This window comes from Tupaia chinensis, unplaced genomic scaffold (assembly GCF_000334495.1).
Source record: "Tupaia chinensis unplaced genomic scaffold, TupChi_1.0 Scaffold000410_1, whole genome shotgun sequence".
Lineage (NCBI taxonomy): Eukaryota > Metazoa > Chordata > Mammalia > Scandentia > Tupaiidae > Tupaia > Tupaia belangeri.
In genome coordinates this window covers 3,980,229-3,998,342 of record NW_006159915.1, presented here as the reverse complement: position 1 = coordinate 3,998,342, position 18,114 = coordinate 3,980,229, and the positions used below count along the sequence as shown (strand labels likewise).

The 18,114-nt window shown below is 37.5% G+C and overlaps 1 protein-coding gene across 1 annotated transcript in view; it reads right to left on the bottom strand.

Moving 5' to 3' along the window:
* Nucleotides 1–18,114, bottom strand: part of DNAH11 (dynein axonemal heavy chain 11) — a 207,696-nt gene that overhangs the window by 160,562 nt on the left and 29,020 nt on the right. Inside the window, exons 7-9 of the mRNA XM_006154490.1 lie at nucleotides 12,617–12,850; nucleotides 10,745–10,912; nucleotides 1,549–1,665 (exon numbers count right to left, since the gene is read on the bottom strand). Coding sequence (XP_006154552.1) covers nucleotides 1,549–1,665; nucleotides 10,745–10,912; nucleotides 12,617–12,850 — 519 coding nt within the window. The remainder of the gene's footprint in view (nucleotides 1–1,548; nucleotides 1,666–10,744; nucleotides 10,913–12,616; nucleotides 12,851–18,114) is intronic.

Here is an 18,114-nt window from a genome sequence, read left to right as displayed (position 1 = left end):
ATAATAATAATAAATAAAATTAAATAAAATAATTCTTTAAAAAAATAAAGGAACTATTTGAACCTTATGAATCCTCTATGCAGAAATTGATGGCCTGGGGCCAGAGGACAGTGGTAAAGCCACTTTTTCATTTAAATCTGAAAATTAAATCAAGTAACATCGTTAGAAAGTCTATGTCTACTCTGCTGTTTTTGCACTGCCATTCTAAATGAACTGTGTTTGGGATTTCCCTGCTGTGTTTCTTCTGATATTGAGTCCTCAACTCCTCTTTTGGGATGTCATCTAATTATTAACATTCACTTGACTTGCAATTCTGTTCTCCGACAACAAATTTCACATGATGCCCTCTTCCCTACATTATACGCTTTTCATTTGGGAGAACTATCAAGACGCTTTCTTTTATGTAATCTTCATACACATACCCATCAGTTCTATTACAAACATGCTTTCATATTCAACATTTCTGAAATTGGAACGCCAAATCATAATTACTTGGCAGCATTTTTTCTTTGCTGATACACAAAATAATGGTGTGTCTGATACTGAATGAAATCTTATCCCTACAGTATGTCAACTTCTAGTGTTTCAGTCAGAATAATACAGTAGACAAGTAAATTCAACATATACAATTGTAAAGAAAACAAAGTCCTGCATTAGCAGGACTTTTTTTTTGTTTTTTTTTTTTTTTGAGAGGTTTTCACTATAGGGTACATGTGCTCGCCAGACAGACAGAGAGAGACAGAGAGACAGAAAGCGAGAAATCACCCCCCAGAGGGGATGGTCACGCCGTAATCCCTTCTCCTCCATTCTCCTCTCGGGATCTTGGGCATGCACGCACACGCGCCAGGCGTGAGTTTTAAGCCACCGGGTCTGGGACGCGAACCACGATCGACTACGTGGGAGTCCAGCGACATAGCCATTACACTAACTGCTGGTTCCCAGGACTTTTTTGTTTTATTTTTAACTTCTGCTGTGGTTTAACTTTTTATTTCACTGATCAGGCCAAATTTGCTCTAAGAACACTGTCCAGGAAAAACAGTTAAACATTCTAAAATTGAGGGCCAGCAAGTGGCAGGGAGGTTAAGGTAGCTGGATCCCACAGGGCTGACTGTGCAGTTTGAGTCCTGGATCCAGTGGCTTGAGAACATGCTGAACGCACATGTGTAAATGCCCAAAATCCTGAGAGGAGAATGAAGGAGAAGGGACTATGGAGTAGCCATCCCCCCAGGTGTGATTTCTCAATTTTTCCCTCTGCCTCTCTCTAGTGAGTGCAAGTGCTTTCTAGTAAAACTTAAAAAAAAAAAAGGAAAGAAAGAAAAGAAAGGAAGAAACAAAGAAAAACCTTGTACAAAGTTACTTTATTATTAATTAATACATTATTCAAGATATATTATTCAGTTAGTTGAATTTGAAGGCAATGTGACTAGTTAATCCAGTTAATACTTTAGTTGAATCAAAAAGAAATACATTTCCCCTTATAACTAATAGTTTAATAGTCTAAACTACTCATTAATATAACATTTTTATGACAGCTTCCTTGGAACTAACCTTAAATGCAGCTTCTAAACCATTGCAGTTGTAGAAACCCTCACAAAGAATTGTTCCAAGCCTTCTATCAAAATCCAAAGTTTCAGATTTAAACATAACATAATCATTTTCAAATTCCTGTAAAATTCAAGGTAAAATATTAAAGGGAAGAATCCAACTGTAAAAATAGCAATCATGTAAGCATGACCTTAATTTCTCTCTCACTGCAAAAGTGTATTTTTCTGGAAGAATTTCTCCTGCTATGGCAGGATTCTGGAAGATCAAGGGGAGCTATATCTGACTGACTATGCAAGCAGCTGCCTTCTAGAGACACTGCATGTTTCACACTGTTGCTCTGTTCTCAGCTCTTTTCACTGGCTAGACCCCAGCATCAGGACTTTGGCTCACACACTCACATAAAAGTATCGATCTGGGATAGCAGATGGTGTGATGGTTATATCGCTGAACTCCCACATAGTCAACCATAGTTCAAGTTCTGGACCTGGCGGCTTAAAACTCAAGTCGGGCACGTGTGCCCAAAATCCCAAGAAAAAAATGGAGGAGAAGGGATTGCAGCATGGCCATGTCCCCTGGGGAGGTGATTTCTTGGTTTCTGTCTCTCCAACAAGGACACACACCCTATAGCAAAAATCTCTCCAAAAAAATTTTTTAAAGTATTGATCTGTCCTCCTTCCCCAAATTCATTTTGAATATAAATGAAAAAGTAAAACTTCTCAGAAATTTTTTTTTAAAAAAACCTATCCTCATTACAACTTTTTTCCACTTGTAAGTTTAAACAGGAAGTTTTTTGTTTGTTTTTCATGGAGCAGAAAACCTGCAGAGAAATACTAGTTCTTCAGGTAAAAAAAAATGTCTGAAGGAAAACATCATTAGTGAGATAGAGGAAACCAACACTTTTACATTTTCCCAGTTTCTTATTAATTTGCAATTAACAATTCCCAGTTTCCTCCTAATATGTAACTACGCATTCCTATTAATAAAATCAGGTAGAATAAAATGCTAAAAGAATGACTAACAGCCTCATAACATCACGATCACAGATGTCAGTGAAGAAATCCCAGGGATTTTAAATCATTTCGGTGCTTTATAGTCAAGACACCCCTGAAGTGCATGTCACAGATTTAACATAATGACAGTCTTTGCTGCCTCTGTAAAATAAGTCTCCATCTAGCAATAACAATGATGATGCAGTAATCATAACACCTAACACTTAATCCTATTCTAAATGCTTTACATTATTAATTCTTATAAAAACATGTTATGTAGATAACTTTTTTTTTTCCATTTTACAGGTGACAAAACAAACTCAGGGAAGTTAAATAACTTGCCCAAGATTACACCCTTGGTAAATGGCAAAACCAGAATTAAAAGCCAGGCAGTCTGGTTCCAGAACCCACAATGTCAACCACAATGCTATGTGTCTATGAAGGAAAGCACCTGCTATTGTCTGAATGTTTGTATCTCCCCAAATCCTAACCCTCAGGGTGACAATATTAATAAGTGATGCTGAGGTCAGCAGGTGCATGGTGGCTAAAACACTGGACTCCCACACAGCCGACTACAGTTCGAGTCTCAGACCTGGTAGCTTACTTTTTCTCTCTCTCACTGTCTCTCTCTGGTGAGTACAAGTGCCCTATAGCAAATTAAAAAATAATAATATACAATTAAATAATTATTTTTTAAAAAAAGAAATAAAGTGATGCCTTGAGAGATGGTCAGGTCATGGTGGCAGAGGCTTCATGAATGGGACTAGTGGCCTAGTGAAAGAGATCTGAGAGTGACATCTTCATCCTTCTGCCATGTAAGGACACAGCTAAAAGGCAGCACCTATGAACCAGAAAGTAGCCTTCAGCAGACTGAATCTGCCAGTACCTTAATCTTAGACTTCTCAGCCCCCCAGAGCTGTGAGAAATAAAGTTCTGTTGTTTATAAGTCACCCAGTTTATGCTATTTTGTTATAGCAGCCAGAATAGTCCAAGACAACACCTTATGCTGAATTTAACACACAGCAAAAAAAACCAAAGCACTAGTGGGGCAAAGTTCTAGAACACTATGTCTCACACACCACAGTGTTATATTTAGCATCAAGAGGAAGTCTCCACTTCTGAACCAGAGCCAAGCAATCTTTTCACTCAAGGATCACTGACTTTTTAAAGTAAACACAGCTTCCCAACAAGTTTTAACAAGCCTATGTCATCCCTTTCTGGGCATGGTAACAAAGTACAATTTACAATCCTCAAACATTGTTTGAATACTTGGAAAGAAATATGCATAATCTCAGGGAGGGGAAAATATGCTAATCCCTTTCCCTGATCTTTCTCCCTCACCCCACCTCCTTGCTCATTTTTTAAAAAGAATTATTCTATTTAACTTTATTCATTGTCATTACTTTACTTTTTCTGAAGTTGACCAAAGACAGACAGAGAGAGGGAAAGTGAGAAAGCAAGCTATCAGGTCTGGGACTCGAACCACAGTCAGCCATGTGGGAGTCTAGCCACCCTAACCACCACGCCACCTGCCGGACTCTCATTGCTCATTCTTGAAACCAAGTTCATAACTATCAGTGGAACTTTTCCCTTGGTAAATCCCATGGGAATTACGCTTAGCTTGCACAAATCTGAATGTACCATCTTCTTGTGAAACTGCCCTTCTATTACATGCTAACAGAAACCTGATTGATTCCTTTCTCTGTCAAAGGCTATGAATCGAATCTAACCGTCTCTTGAGTATGTCCTCCATCTTGCCAGGCGCTGCCTTGATCCAAATCACCAATACTACTCATCTGTACTTCTAGTAACCACTTTCTAGCTACTCTTCTTGACTCTAGTCTTGTTTGGTTCATCATGTTCTATGCTGTTATGTTACTCTGTATTCATAATCCTCCAATTCAGAATTCTTAATTTCTTAGAATAAAGAGTAAAAGTGTGAACATAATCACTTAAGATCCTAGGGTGGTCTTAACCCACCTTAGTACTCATAATTATCTGGCCCCTCTCCCAACTTGCCATTCTAGGATCTAGCCACACCCGCCCTATCAGTCTCCCCATCTCACCCATTCCTCTCCCCCTTCATTGCATGTTACTAGCTACAGTTTATGTTTCACCTCCTCTGGAAAAGGGCCCCTTGGAAACATTTTCATAGCACTCTGTACTTTTTGCATCACAGCACTGAACATACTATATATTGGGTTGTTGAAAAAGTCCTAAAATATTTTTCTATGCAAAAATGTGTCATGACTTTTCTGATGACCTAATAATAACTGCCTTCATCCCTGGATTTTAAGCTCTGTGAATGAAATACCAAGTTGATTTCTTTTACACTGACAGAACCAGCATGTAACGGGGTTCTCAGCACATAGCCGTTTCTCAATATTTACTAAAGAATAAACAGTGTGCTAGCACTATTCAGAAAGTGCAAACATGTTCCGTCTCTGAAAGCTACAAAATTTCTTTCACTAGTATCATGGAAACTACTGAAAGGATTTCAATCAGTGAAAAGCCATGGTTCGCTTAGCATCAAAAAGTCACCCCAACCACTGCATGCAGCAGAGGCTAATGGAGCCCGGACAGGGGCTGGGGAGCAGTTTAGAGATGGTGTGATAATCCAGGTCGGAAATGAGTTCTGGATGTTTCCAGGGTGTATCTGAAAGAACTGGCTCTGTGTGGTGAGAAAATGAGCACGATTCCGGATGACTCCAAGGTTTTGCACTAAGCAGTCCATTAAATGAGCCCTTTAATGAGCTGGAAGAGATGATCAAGAGTAGGTTTGCAGATGGGGCATGCAGGGATTTTGGTTTAGAACATGCTGTTTTTGAGATGTCTACTTCATGGAGATATTGAAAAGGCAGCTGAGTATATGCTGCATTTGAGTCTCACCAAAGACTTTCACTATCATGTATAATGAGTTTGAAGCTTTTGGTAGATAGTCTTTAATCAGGTTAAGAAGGTTCCCTTTATTCCCATTTTTTCTGAGTTTTGTTTTTTTTTTTTTAATCACACATGGATGTTGAATGCCAAGCATGTGTACACATACTCAGGATTCTAAAAGGATGGAGAATTTGAGCAAAAAGCATTGCAGTATGACCAGGCCTTAGGGGGGATGTTTTCCTTCTCTTTCCCCCACCTCTCCTCTCCACTTCTCTTTCTCCCCCTACTCTTATTTGTAAACATGGGTATATGCATATGTACATATATCCTGTGACATATATAATAAAGGAAAAAAAATAAAACAGAATTACAGGGCCAGATAGTGGCACAGCTGCAGTGCAGCATGGAAGAGGTCATGGATTCACACCCTGAGACCTCCCTGAGCACTCTGGGTGCATGTGTGCCCGTGATCCAGGCCAGCTGAGAATGGAGATGGAATCATGCCTTGATGACCCTTTTAAGGATGCCTGTCTGTCTCTCTCTCATAGAAATAAACTTTAAAAATATAACAGGCCAGCTGATGTTGTGGTGGTTGGGATGCTGGAGTCCCACATGGCCGACTATCGTTCAAGTCTTGGACCCAGGGGCTTGGGAATCATGTCAGATGCATGTGCAGGCATGCTCAAGATCCCGAGAGGGGAGTGGAAGAAAGAAAGGATTTTGGCATGGCCATCCCCCTCGGGGGCGATTTCTCACTTTCCCTCTCTTTGTCTTTGTCTCTGGCAAGCATATACATCCCATGGCATAAAATTTATAATACAACAATGTATATAATAAATAACTATATAATAATATAACTATGTATGACCCAGCAATTCCTCTTCAGAGTATATAACCAAAAGAGATAAAGTTACCACATTGTAAAGATGACTGCACTCCCATGTTCACTGCAGTATTATTCACATAGTCAAGACACAGAAACAACAGTGTCCACCAGATAAATGGATTTAAAAATGTGATCTAATAGAATATTATTTAGTCTTAAAAAAAAAAAAAAAAACAAGAAACTGCCATCTGCCATACATGGATGAACCTGGAGGACATTATGCTAAGTTAAATAAGCCATATGAAAAAGGAAAAGTAGCACTACGTCTCACTCACATGTGGAATCTTAGAAAAAAAAAAAGGTCAAAAGTCCAACAGAGATACTGAAACAATGCTTGCTGGGGCAAAGCTGGGGAGGAAATAGGGAAAAACAGGTCAAAGGACACAAAGTAGCAGATGTGTATAGCATGAACAAGGCTCGTGATCTAATGTACAGTAGAGAGAACTCTCACTAAGAACACCTTATTTTTGGTTAAATAAGCAGATTTTAGCTTCTCTTGCCACAAAATGTAACTACACAAAAAAGCTCATTTGTTTCACTATAGTATCTGTATGTATCCTATAATATCATGTGGTAAATCTCAAGTTTATACAGCAGAACAAAAATAAAAATAGAAATAGAACTTTCAAAAAAACTATATACTGCTTAATTCTATTTGTTAATAATTTCTTAAATGATTTTTACATCTATATTTATGAAGGAAAATGGTCTACAGTTTTGCCTTATTTTTTTTGCAAGTAACTTTTCTGGTTTTGGTGTCAAGGTAATATTAGCTTCAAAGAAAACTCAGAAGTGTGTCCTCCTCTTCTATTTCTGGAAAAGAATATGTGGAATTGGTATTAATTCTTAAATATTTGGGAGAATTCACCAATGAAATGATCAGAGCTAAGACATTTCCTTCTTGGGAATTTGAAATGATAAATTCAGTTTCCTTAATAGTTACAGTGTCATTCAAATGATCTATTTCATATTAGGTGAGTAGTAATAGATTCTGATTTTTTTGAGAAATTGGTTCATTTCATGTCATCAAATTTATTTGTGCAGTGGTTCTTTTTGGGTTTACTTTTTTATATTTCCTATTCATTCTTTTGATATCTGCAGAGTATGTGGCCCATTTTATTCCTGATATTGGTAATTTGTCTTATCTGTCTTCTGTAGTCTTACTAAACCTTTGTCTTTTTAAAAAATCAGCCCTCAGTTTCATTGATTCCACAGTGGGTTAATTCAATTAAATATGCAAGTATTTCAAAAAAAGCAACAATGTGGGACCAGCAATTAGCGTAATGGCTATACCACTGGACTCCCACATAATCGACCACAGTTCAAGTCCCGGACCCGGTGGCTTAAACTCATGCTGGGTGCCTGTATGTGGGTGCCCAAGATCCCGAGAGGAGAATGGAGGAGAAGGGATTGTGGCATGGCCATCCCCTCTAGGGGGTGATTTCTTGCTTTCTGTCTCTCTGTCTCTATCTGTCTGGTGAGCCCACACGCCCTATAGCAAAAACCTCTCCAAAAAAAAAAAAAAAGCAACAATGTCATTATGATGATAGAAAATATCTGCCAAAATATGTTACTGGGTAGTAGAAGCAACATGCAAGTGATGTACACAGGAAGGTATTTGTGCAAAAACAAAAACAAAGGAATATATACATGTATACACTAGTATGTGCACCAAATACCTCCAGGACATTATGTAAAAACTCACAACAGATTTTTTTGGGTAGGAAATATGGAAGACTAACAGAAAAGACAAAAGGGTGATAGGAAGGGAACTAAGTTTTTTCAAATACTACCTTTTGTAAAGAATATTTTTAGGGGCCAGCAGGCAATGTGGTGATTAAAAGTGCTAGATTTCCACACAGCCAACTGTGGTTCAAGTCCCGAACCTGGCAGTTTGCTTTCTCACTTTTCTCTCTCTCTCCTTTTCTGGTCAAATAAAAATATAAATAAATAAATAAATAAAGCTAAATAATTCTTTATAAAAAAGAATATTTTTAAATAAATTTCATCTCACCAAATAAGCAAAACATGAAAATATTCAGATGACTAATAAATCTATCTAGCCCAAAACTGAAAACACTTCATATAGTAATAGCGAGAGAAAAGTTCAGTGTTGATAAAGGAACAATGGACTAGTGCTAGGAAATAGAACCAAGTTCAGATTAACTAAATAATTATTTTCAAAAAATAAATAAACAAACATTTTGTATTTAACTATTTGTTTGTTGTGATTATCAAGTCACTGGATCAGGGACTTGAACTGTGGTCAGCCATGTGGGAATCCAGTGCCTCAACTCCCATACCACCTCTGCTGGCCCTAAAACAATGCTTTTAAACTGTATTGTAGTCTCTGGTTCATGGCAGGCTAGATATCTGGAGCAACCTTCCTACTGAAAACTAGCAGGAAAACAAACAGAAACCTGGACCATTCTGGTAGAGGTCTTTAGGTGAGCTCCCTGGATAAATTCATTCCTGTCATTTCAATGAGGATGCATTGAGAGAAATAAATAGGAAGAATCAGAGTGGCACAAGGAAAAGAAGATAGGGTTTAGGGTTGAGAGTTCCAGATTTGAGTCTGTTCCACCACCTGGAAAAGTATAATCTCAGGTGATTAACTTAACTCGTCATAAATATCATTGAGGCCACTTACAGGGTTATAGGGAAACTTAAGCAGGAGTGAGTGGGAAGGTGTTGGCAAAACGCCTGCCTGGCACTTAGCACTTGCTCAGTAAATATTAATTGGTTATGATAAACAGAGACCAAGCGGAGCCAAGCAGTTACACTCAAGAATAGCTGCCATCTTTGCTTAGCTATCTGAAGAATTTTATTTAATCAAGAAATGCCACAGAACATAAGCAAAGCCAAGACACTGAGTCTAGTGTCACCAGAATAGCTTTAGAGATGGAAATCGGCCTCCAAAAGAAACTCTTATATGTAAAGAGCAACTGAATTTTCTGTTCCTACATGTTTGTGAATGTGCAGGTTTTGGGCAGACACAGAGCTAAAATTAGGACCTCTGGCAAGGCCGAGGCAGTGACATCAGTTAAAACTGGCCAAGTTATTTAATGCTGGCAAATCTGAAAACCTGGGGAAATCACGCCTCTCCTGTAACTCCAAGGCCTGAGGGTCTATTGCAGGCCTGATCTCATACTCCTCCTTCAGAGGTTCATCTGGGCGGGTTAAGCCACAGCTCCCCAGAAGTCCCATTCTGGACACACTTACTGAATACCTTCCGGGTTCCAGGCCCCTCCCAAGTCTCTGGGTACAAGCTCAGATTATTCGTCATCACAATCCTGGGTCCCTTCTAGTTGTCCACCAACTTCACAGGGAGTCACTCACCATAGCCAAATATAAATACAATGTTGAATAAGTTCACATTTGGTATAAAATAATGAACACAAGAGCTAAATCTTTATTATCATTTTTTTAATTGGCCTTCACTGTTCTTGGCAAATCACTAACCTGAAGCTATTTTTTATCTAGCAAGGATGTTCACAGGTAGTTCCTTGGCTACCAATAGGCTGGAAGTGACAGAAAATGGAAGCAGCTCAAATCTGGAAGCTTCCAATTTCCTGTGACTGAACATATGAAATTATAAATAGCTCTAAAGCATAACAAAAATGAGAAACAATATAAATGTTAATAATGAATGAGTGAATGGAAATTTTTGAATAGACCAAAAAAGTATCCAGTGATTCAGGAAAATACTAAAATAAAACAAGTTAAATGGATATTGGATAATCAGATCAAAATGAATTACTGTAGAAGTTCCTTTTTTTTTTTTGTCCATAGGGTGCTTATGCTCACGTGTGTGCGTGTGTGCCCAAGATCCAGAGAGGAGAATGGAGGAGAAGGGATTGCGGCGTGACCAGCCCCCCTAGGGGATGATTTCTTGCTTTCTGTCTCTATGTCTCTCTCTGTCTGTCTGGCGAGTGCATGCACCCTGTAGCAAAAACCTCTCCCCCCACCCCCACCCCCACCCCCCCAAAAAAAAGAAAGAAAAGAAATCACTCCCTGGAAGGGATGACGAAGTTACAATCCCTTCTCCATTCTCTTCCTGGGATTTTGGACACACATGCATATGTACCTAGTATGATCTTCAAGCTGCCAGGTCTGGGATTTGAACCACTGCCAGCCATGTGGGAGCCCAGCCCCTTAACTACCACACCACCTACAGGTCTCTCAGTTCCTTTTCAATGTGTACAAACAAGAAACAAATCAAGACTGAGGTGAACAGTCATTTAGACAGTTCTAAACTGTAAATGCAAAGGCCCAAAACTGATCCCTGATCACTAACTAACTAAGAGACTTCAGGGAACTTATCTGATTACTTTTCATCCTACCACATTTGGGCCAGATGATACCAATTATCCTTGGGACCTGCCCTCCTCTTCAGCTTTAAAATGGTAAGATTCTATGAAATGAAAATGCAAAGGTACGTTACCATGTTACTGCAATCAGATGGGTCATAAGTGCTCAGTTTAAATACTTCACAGAGTTCCATAAATGCTTCATTCATCTCATGGATCTGTTCATTTAAAATGGCTCCCCTGGTACCGCCGAATTCCAATCTTTCCAGCTTTTCAAATTCCAATATGGTGACAAATACATCCTTTGACAGGAAATAAATATCAATGACTTAACTGTACATAGTAATCGCAAACTTTAAGAGACACACTTCCATTTCCAAATTTACTAACAATGATTTTACATATAGGCAACCCTTATTTAATCATAGCTAGATATACAACTCCTTTAAAGATCCTAGTAAGTTGTAGCCTCTGGTAACATCCAAAACTGTATTTCTGATCACCTACACTTTGCAGTGAGTCAGCTACTTTACTGAAAGGGAGCACCAGCTACAGTTAGGAAAGGGACACCGAAATGCCCTTTGGCAGGTATTTAGCATACAGAGGCATTCAGGCTAAGTGATAAAAAGAATTTTCAAAACACTGAGCTCTAATTTTGGATGAAATTCAAGTAAGGGTTGTATCAACACTAAAGCCCAAAATTGTGAAAATTTTATAAGAAAAATAAAGCAGAGTTATTAATTATTTTTTTTTAAATTTTGCTAGAAGGCACATACACTCACCTGGGAGAGACAGAGAAGGAAAGTGAGAAATCACCCCCTGGGGGGATGGACATGCCACAATCCCTTCTCTTCCATTCTCCTCTTAGAATTTTGAGCATGCATACACATGTGCCTGGATGTTTTTCAAGCTGCCAGGTCCAGGACTCTAACTGCTTAGTCAGCCATGTGGGATACATCTGTCTTAACCATCATGTCACTGGCTGGCACTAAATTCAAAAAATTTTTAAAAACGTATATATGTACATATGGATCTGTTCATTTAAAATTGTTCCCCTGGTACCGCCAAATTTTGGTTTTTAGGTATTTACAAAACATTCATATAGAATGCATATTTTCATGTGCTTTTTAGAAAATGTCTTTAATATTTTTATAGTCTATATTTATATAGTAAAAGTGTGATGTTTAAACTATCAAATCAAATGGGGTTTTACATATGGAATCCCTATGTTTTAGGTATGGAATACCTATGTCAAGCATTAAACATGTAAGAGAGAGGATTTATTTATAGTTTTCCAACTTACCATTCTTCCAGGAGCTTAGTAAATTTGAAGTCAAGGGTCACTGATTTACTTAAACTCCATGTAGTAACAGAATCCAAAATGAATTTTAAAAGAGGCCAAATAGGGGCTGGCAGATGGTGTGATGGTTAAGGCTCTGAATTCCCACATGGCCAACCATAGTTCAAGTCCCAGATCTGATGGCTTGCTTTCTTACTTTCTCTCTCTCTCTCTTCATCTCTCTCTAGTCAAAATTTAAAAACAATAATAATAATTACATTAAATTTTTTTTTAAAAAGATGCCAAATTGAGGCAGGAAGGTAGCATGGTGGTTAAGGCAATGGACTCTCAACATGGCTAACTGTGGCTTGAGTCCTGGACCTGACAGCTTGCTTTCTCACTTTCTCTCTTTCTCTATATCTCTCTCTGCTCAAATGAAAAAAATAATACTAATAAACAAAATTAAATAAATAATTCTTTTTTAAAAAAGGTGCCAAATTAAGACTTTTAAAACTATGTTTATATCTGTAAACAAGATTATGATAATAATAAATAAAATTTTTAAAAAACTATGCTTATATCATTACAACATGGGTTCCATTTACTCCTCATTAGAACCTCTAAAAAAGGAGATCTTCCACCTTCCATACAGAACATGTGACTCGTGTGAAAAGCTAATAGCTTTTTGAACCCATCTACAATATAAATAAAACCAATAAAAGAATACCTCTATTTTCATTAAGCGGTCAAGAAATTGGTCAAATCTGCAAAACACCAGATGAGACTGAAAATCCCAGGGTCGCAGCTCCTTATTTCCTGTAAAATAGCTTGACAATTTTCTTCTATGGTTGAAAAAAGAATCTTTGAAAGTCTTTAAGATGTTAATGGCCACCTGTACTTTTTCCAGTGAGTCTTCAATTTCTCCCTTCAAAAGGTCCTCAGGAGAAAGATAAGCTATTGCCTAGGATTTAATAAAAGGAAACAAGATAGAAACTGTTTAGTAGGTTGTTTTTGTTTTTGTTTTTGTTTTTGTTTTTTACTATCGCTATCACTATTTCAATGAATCATTTTAAACCCCAGATCTTGGAATATTTGCATATACATAAAAAGACATCTTGGGGATGAGACCCAGGAATAAACAAATCATTCATGTTTTATATACACTTACACTCCGCTTGAAGGTAATTTTAAAGACTATTTTTGTCTTGCCTCATTGTGACAGTGACTGTCATGGGAGGTCAGGTGTGGAATCCTCCACTTGTGGTGTCATGTAAGTGCTCAAAAGTTTCAGATTTTCAAGATTTGGAGATTTCAGATTTTTAGATTAGGGATGCTCGACCCATACCAGCAACCCCCTAGCCGTGCAATTTCTAAAACTGTTCACATTTTGGTATGGTATATGTAATACTAATTGTGCCATATAGCTTTATCTGTATTTATTCTTTACAATAAATATATCTTTTTAGGAAGCTAAAAATCCGTGGAGATAATTCATTGCCCTCTGTGTCAGCAGTCCTTTCTCCCCATGACCTAAGTACCTATGTTTAAAGTGACATCCATTTCTGGCCTTTTGACAGGCCGTGATGTTGATGACATAATCCTACCCAATTAACTTCGTTAATACAGCCTACCATCAGCTAAGACTTCCTAAAACCAGGTGATAGTACTTAACATCCTAGATTAATAACCCCAGTCTACATCCTCACACTGGGCAGAGAATATGTGAGGAAAAGGCATCTCAGGAGGCAGGAGACGGGTCTATGAGTTAGTGAGGGGCCACTAACTGCTTTCGTGACATTAAATTGTCTCAAAGGATCACTTTCCTGATCCATAAAATGAGAAAGATAGGTTATGTAAACCTCAAGATCCCTTTTAGCTCATAAACGCTGAATTATTTTCTGCCTCCTACAGTATCTCTCTGGAGCATACCCGACCACACCAACTTCATTATCTCACAATTAATGGTATTAGAACAAATAAAAAGCGACTGGATTTAGGATGAACTGAGTCAGGTTATCTCACATCAGGGTCTTATCAGCTAAAATACTGCTAAGCAATTTATTTCCCATTAGGCCATTTAATTATCAATTAACCAATTTATCAATAATACTTTTAGTTTAATTCCTATCTCCCAGATGTTTTTGCTGTTCTTTATATTTTCATGAATTATTATTTTTGTCAAATCCTGACATTTCCTCTCCTAGCCTGAACCCTCAGACTTAAACTCCCTGTCACCTAGGATCTTGTGGATGATGACATCCACAATTAAGATAGCAAGCCATGGAACAGACAGGGTGGTGGGCCTACAGTGGTAAAGATGCACAATGGTCAGGGAACAGCATCAGGTTACCACAGGAAAGAGAGAAGGCATTAAGAAAAGGCACCCTTGGGACCAGCAGTTGATGTAATGGCTATGTCGTTGGACTCCCATGTAGTCGACCGTGGTTCGAATCCCGGACCTGGTGGCTTAAAACTCACATCAGGCACACGTGTGTACGTGCCCAAGAACCTGAGAGGAGAATGGAAGAGAAGGGATTGCGGCGTGACCATCCCCCCTGGGGGGTGATTTCTCGCTTTCTGTCTCTATGTCTCTCTCTGTCTGGCAAGTGCACATGCCCTATAGCGAAAACCTCTCAAAAAAAAAAAAAAAAGGCCCCCTTACCAAAGCTTGTGTGTGCCAGGGTGTGACAGCTACATGGTGCCTTTTGTGTGTCTGGCCTAAGGGATGATGTGTAGATGACTGGAATGCCAGTCAAGGGTCCAGCACATAATGAAGACAAGTGAAGCAGATTAGGAACAGCAGCAAACGGTGAAGACAAAGCTGGACCGCACCTGATTTACCCTAAAGGGGCACCTGAGACTCTAGCAACTGACTGGCCAGCAGGGACGGCATGGCTACAGCCGATGTAGTGAATTCTCTGACTTTTCAGTGGTAGCTGGAATGCTGGGATGCAGATGAAGCCTATCTAACTTCACTCTGAATACTTTTTTAAATTAAAAATACATTATGCAAAATAAAAGCACTGCAGGGATACATGCCAAATATAGCTGACAAAATGCCAACTCATGACTGCTTACATATAACACAGGATTAGCTAAATTTTCATCAAAACATTGAAATCATCAAGTTCATGAATACCAAGTACTTGAAGCCTACATGAAGAAACACAATGAAAAGACACACAAAATGTGTTATCAGGCATATCCTATAAGGTACAAACTAAGAAACAACATGGTACCATCACATACCCAATAAATGGCCTCACATTTTTGAAAATGGTAATACTCTCGGCTGGCAGTTTACAGTAAAACTTTACACACTGAAAACAGCAATGCAATTTGATATAGCCTTTTAGAAAAGAATTTGTAAACATTAAATATTGCTATGAAATGACTCGTCCTTTCATCAACATTAGGAATTTCTATTAAGTGAATTATCCAAGTTAAGGAAAAGGATTTTTGTAAAAGTTGTATTCTATATACTGTTTATAATGAAGAAGACTAGAATCAATCTAAATAACAGTAACAGCAATAATAATATTATTTTTTAAGAAGCCTGCTTAAAAAATGTACATATTGGGAGCTGGAGGGTGATGTGGTGGTTGGTATAGTGGTTAGGGCACTGGACTCCCCCCCCACAGCTGAGCATAGTTTGGGTCCCAGACCTGGTGGTTTGCTTTCTCATTTTCTGTTTCTCTCTCTCTCTCTCTTTGGCCAAATTGAAAAACAACAATAATGACTGAAATAAAACAAATAATTCCTTATATATATGATATATATAAATATATAATATACTAATATTGCATTACTATTACATTAATAATACTATTATATTAATTATTATATTAATATAATAATATATTGCATAGCATAAAACACTAAATTTTAGGGTGAAAAACTGAAGGACTATTTTCACTGTTATGTTATGCAATGAAAATATCTTACAAATATCATTAGCACACCATGTATTGTTGTAGTTAGAAATAAAAGCTGTTATTTTAAAATACACAGCATAATATGATAGGTAAGAACTCCATCATTTACAAGCTGCAAAGGCTTTTCCTATTTATCTTCTCTGGACACCAGTATTTTAATTACAAAATGCAGCTACCAACAGTACCTATGTCATAATGTTGCTATGAGCATTTAATTTTCGAATTTTTGTAAAGGACTTAGAAAATTTCCTGGTGAAATAACAAGCCTTATACAGTACTTGTTAAATAAATATATAATATAAATAAAATGAGACAACTAACAGTTTAGGTATGGCAGAGAGGTTTAACTCTTCAGAGAGCACACGTATGAAAGTCAGCTCTTTGCTAAGTTTTGACGCATAGCTAGTTCAGGCAGATTTACTACAAAGTCCAGGATCTGCCACTTGAAGAATCAAGGCAATCAGGTCAATGGAACCTCTGGGCAGGAGCCAGAACTAAGCAACAAGAGATGTGTTATTTCCTCGGGAGCTTGGCAGACACTGGCCGTTGACCCAGACCAGCAGCCAGGGATAATAGGTTTACAGGCTTAAAGGTAACCAGGACTTCTGGCAAGCTAACCATACACCAGTGTGGCCACCTTGGGTTAATACATTAACAGGCATTTACAATGAAACTGTTTGACCATTCCCAAAATGAGAAGAAAACCTCTTAAAAAAAAAAAAAAAAAAAAAAGGAAAAAAAAAGAAAAAATAAATAAAGCAAAAACATGCTATATTAGGAATTTCTATTAAGTGAATTATCCAAGTTAAGGAAAAGGATTTTTGTAAAAGTTGTATTCTATATACTGTTTATAATGAAGAAGACTAGAATCAATCTAAATAACAGTAACAGCAATAATAATATTATTTTTTAAGAAGCCTGCTTAAAAAATGTACATATTGGGAGCTGGAGGGTGATGTGGTGGTTGGTATAGTGGTTAGGGCACTGGACTCCCCCGCCACAGCTGAGCATAGTTTGGGTCCCAGACCTGGTGGTTTGCTTTCTCATTTTCTGTTTCTCTCTCTCTCTCTCTTTGGCCAAATTGAAAAACAACAATAATGACTGAAATAAAACAAATAATTCCTTATATATATGATATATATAAATATATATTATAATATACTAATATTGCATTACTATTACATTAATAATACTATTATATTAATTATTATATTAATATAATAATATATTGCATATATTAAAACACTAAATTTTAGGATTACTTTTACATTAATAATACTATTATATTAATTATTATATTAATATAATAATATATTGCATATATTAAAACACTAAATTTTAGGATGAAAAACTGAAGGACTATTTCCACTGTTATGTTATGCAATGAAAATATCTTACAAATATCATTAGCACACCATGTATTGTTGTAGTTAGAAATAAAAGCTGTTATTTTAAAATACACAGCATAATATGATAGGTAAGAACTCCATCATTTACAAGCTGCAAAGGCTTTTCCTTTTTATCTTCTCTGGACACCAGTATTTCAATTACAAAATGCAGCTACCAACAGTACCTATGTCATAATGTTGCTATGAGCATTTAATTTTCGAATTTTTGTAAAGGACTTAGAAAATTTCCTGGTGAAATAACAAGCCTTATACAGTACTTGTTAAATAAATATATAATATAAATAAAATGAGACAACTAACAGTTTAGGTATGGCAGAGAGGTTTAACTCTTCAGAGAGCACACGTATGAAAGTCAGCTCTTTGCTAAGTTTTGACGCATAGCTAGTTCAGGCAGATTTACTACAAAGTCCAGGATCTGCCACTTGAAGAATCAAGGCAATCAGGTCAATGGAACCTCTGGGCAGGAGCCAGAACTAAGCAACAAGAGATGTGTTATTTCCTCGGGAGCTTGGCAGACACTGGCCGTTGACCCAGACCAGCAGCCAGGGATAATAGGTTTACAGGCTTAAAGGTAACCAGGACTTCTGGCAAGCTAACCATACACCAGTGTGGCCACCTTGGGTTAATACATTAACAGGCATTTACAATGAAACTGTTTGACCATTCCCAAAATGAGAAGAAAACCTCTTAAAAAAAAAAAAAAAAAAAAACATGTTAGAAAAAGTGGTGGTTAGAGTTGTTGGCCCTGCAACAGGGATTATGGTATTTTGGGCAGAGATCCAAACCACTAGGGTCCCGGACACTTGCCTAACAACAGGGCAAGACTAAGTTTCACAACAGAGGAACAGAAGCGAAACAAACCAGAAATGCAGATAACATAC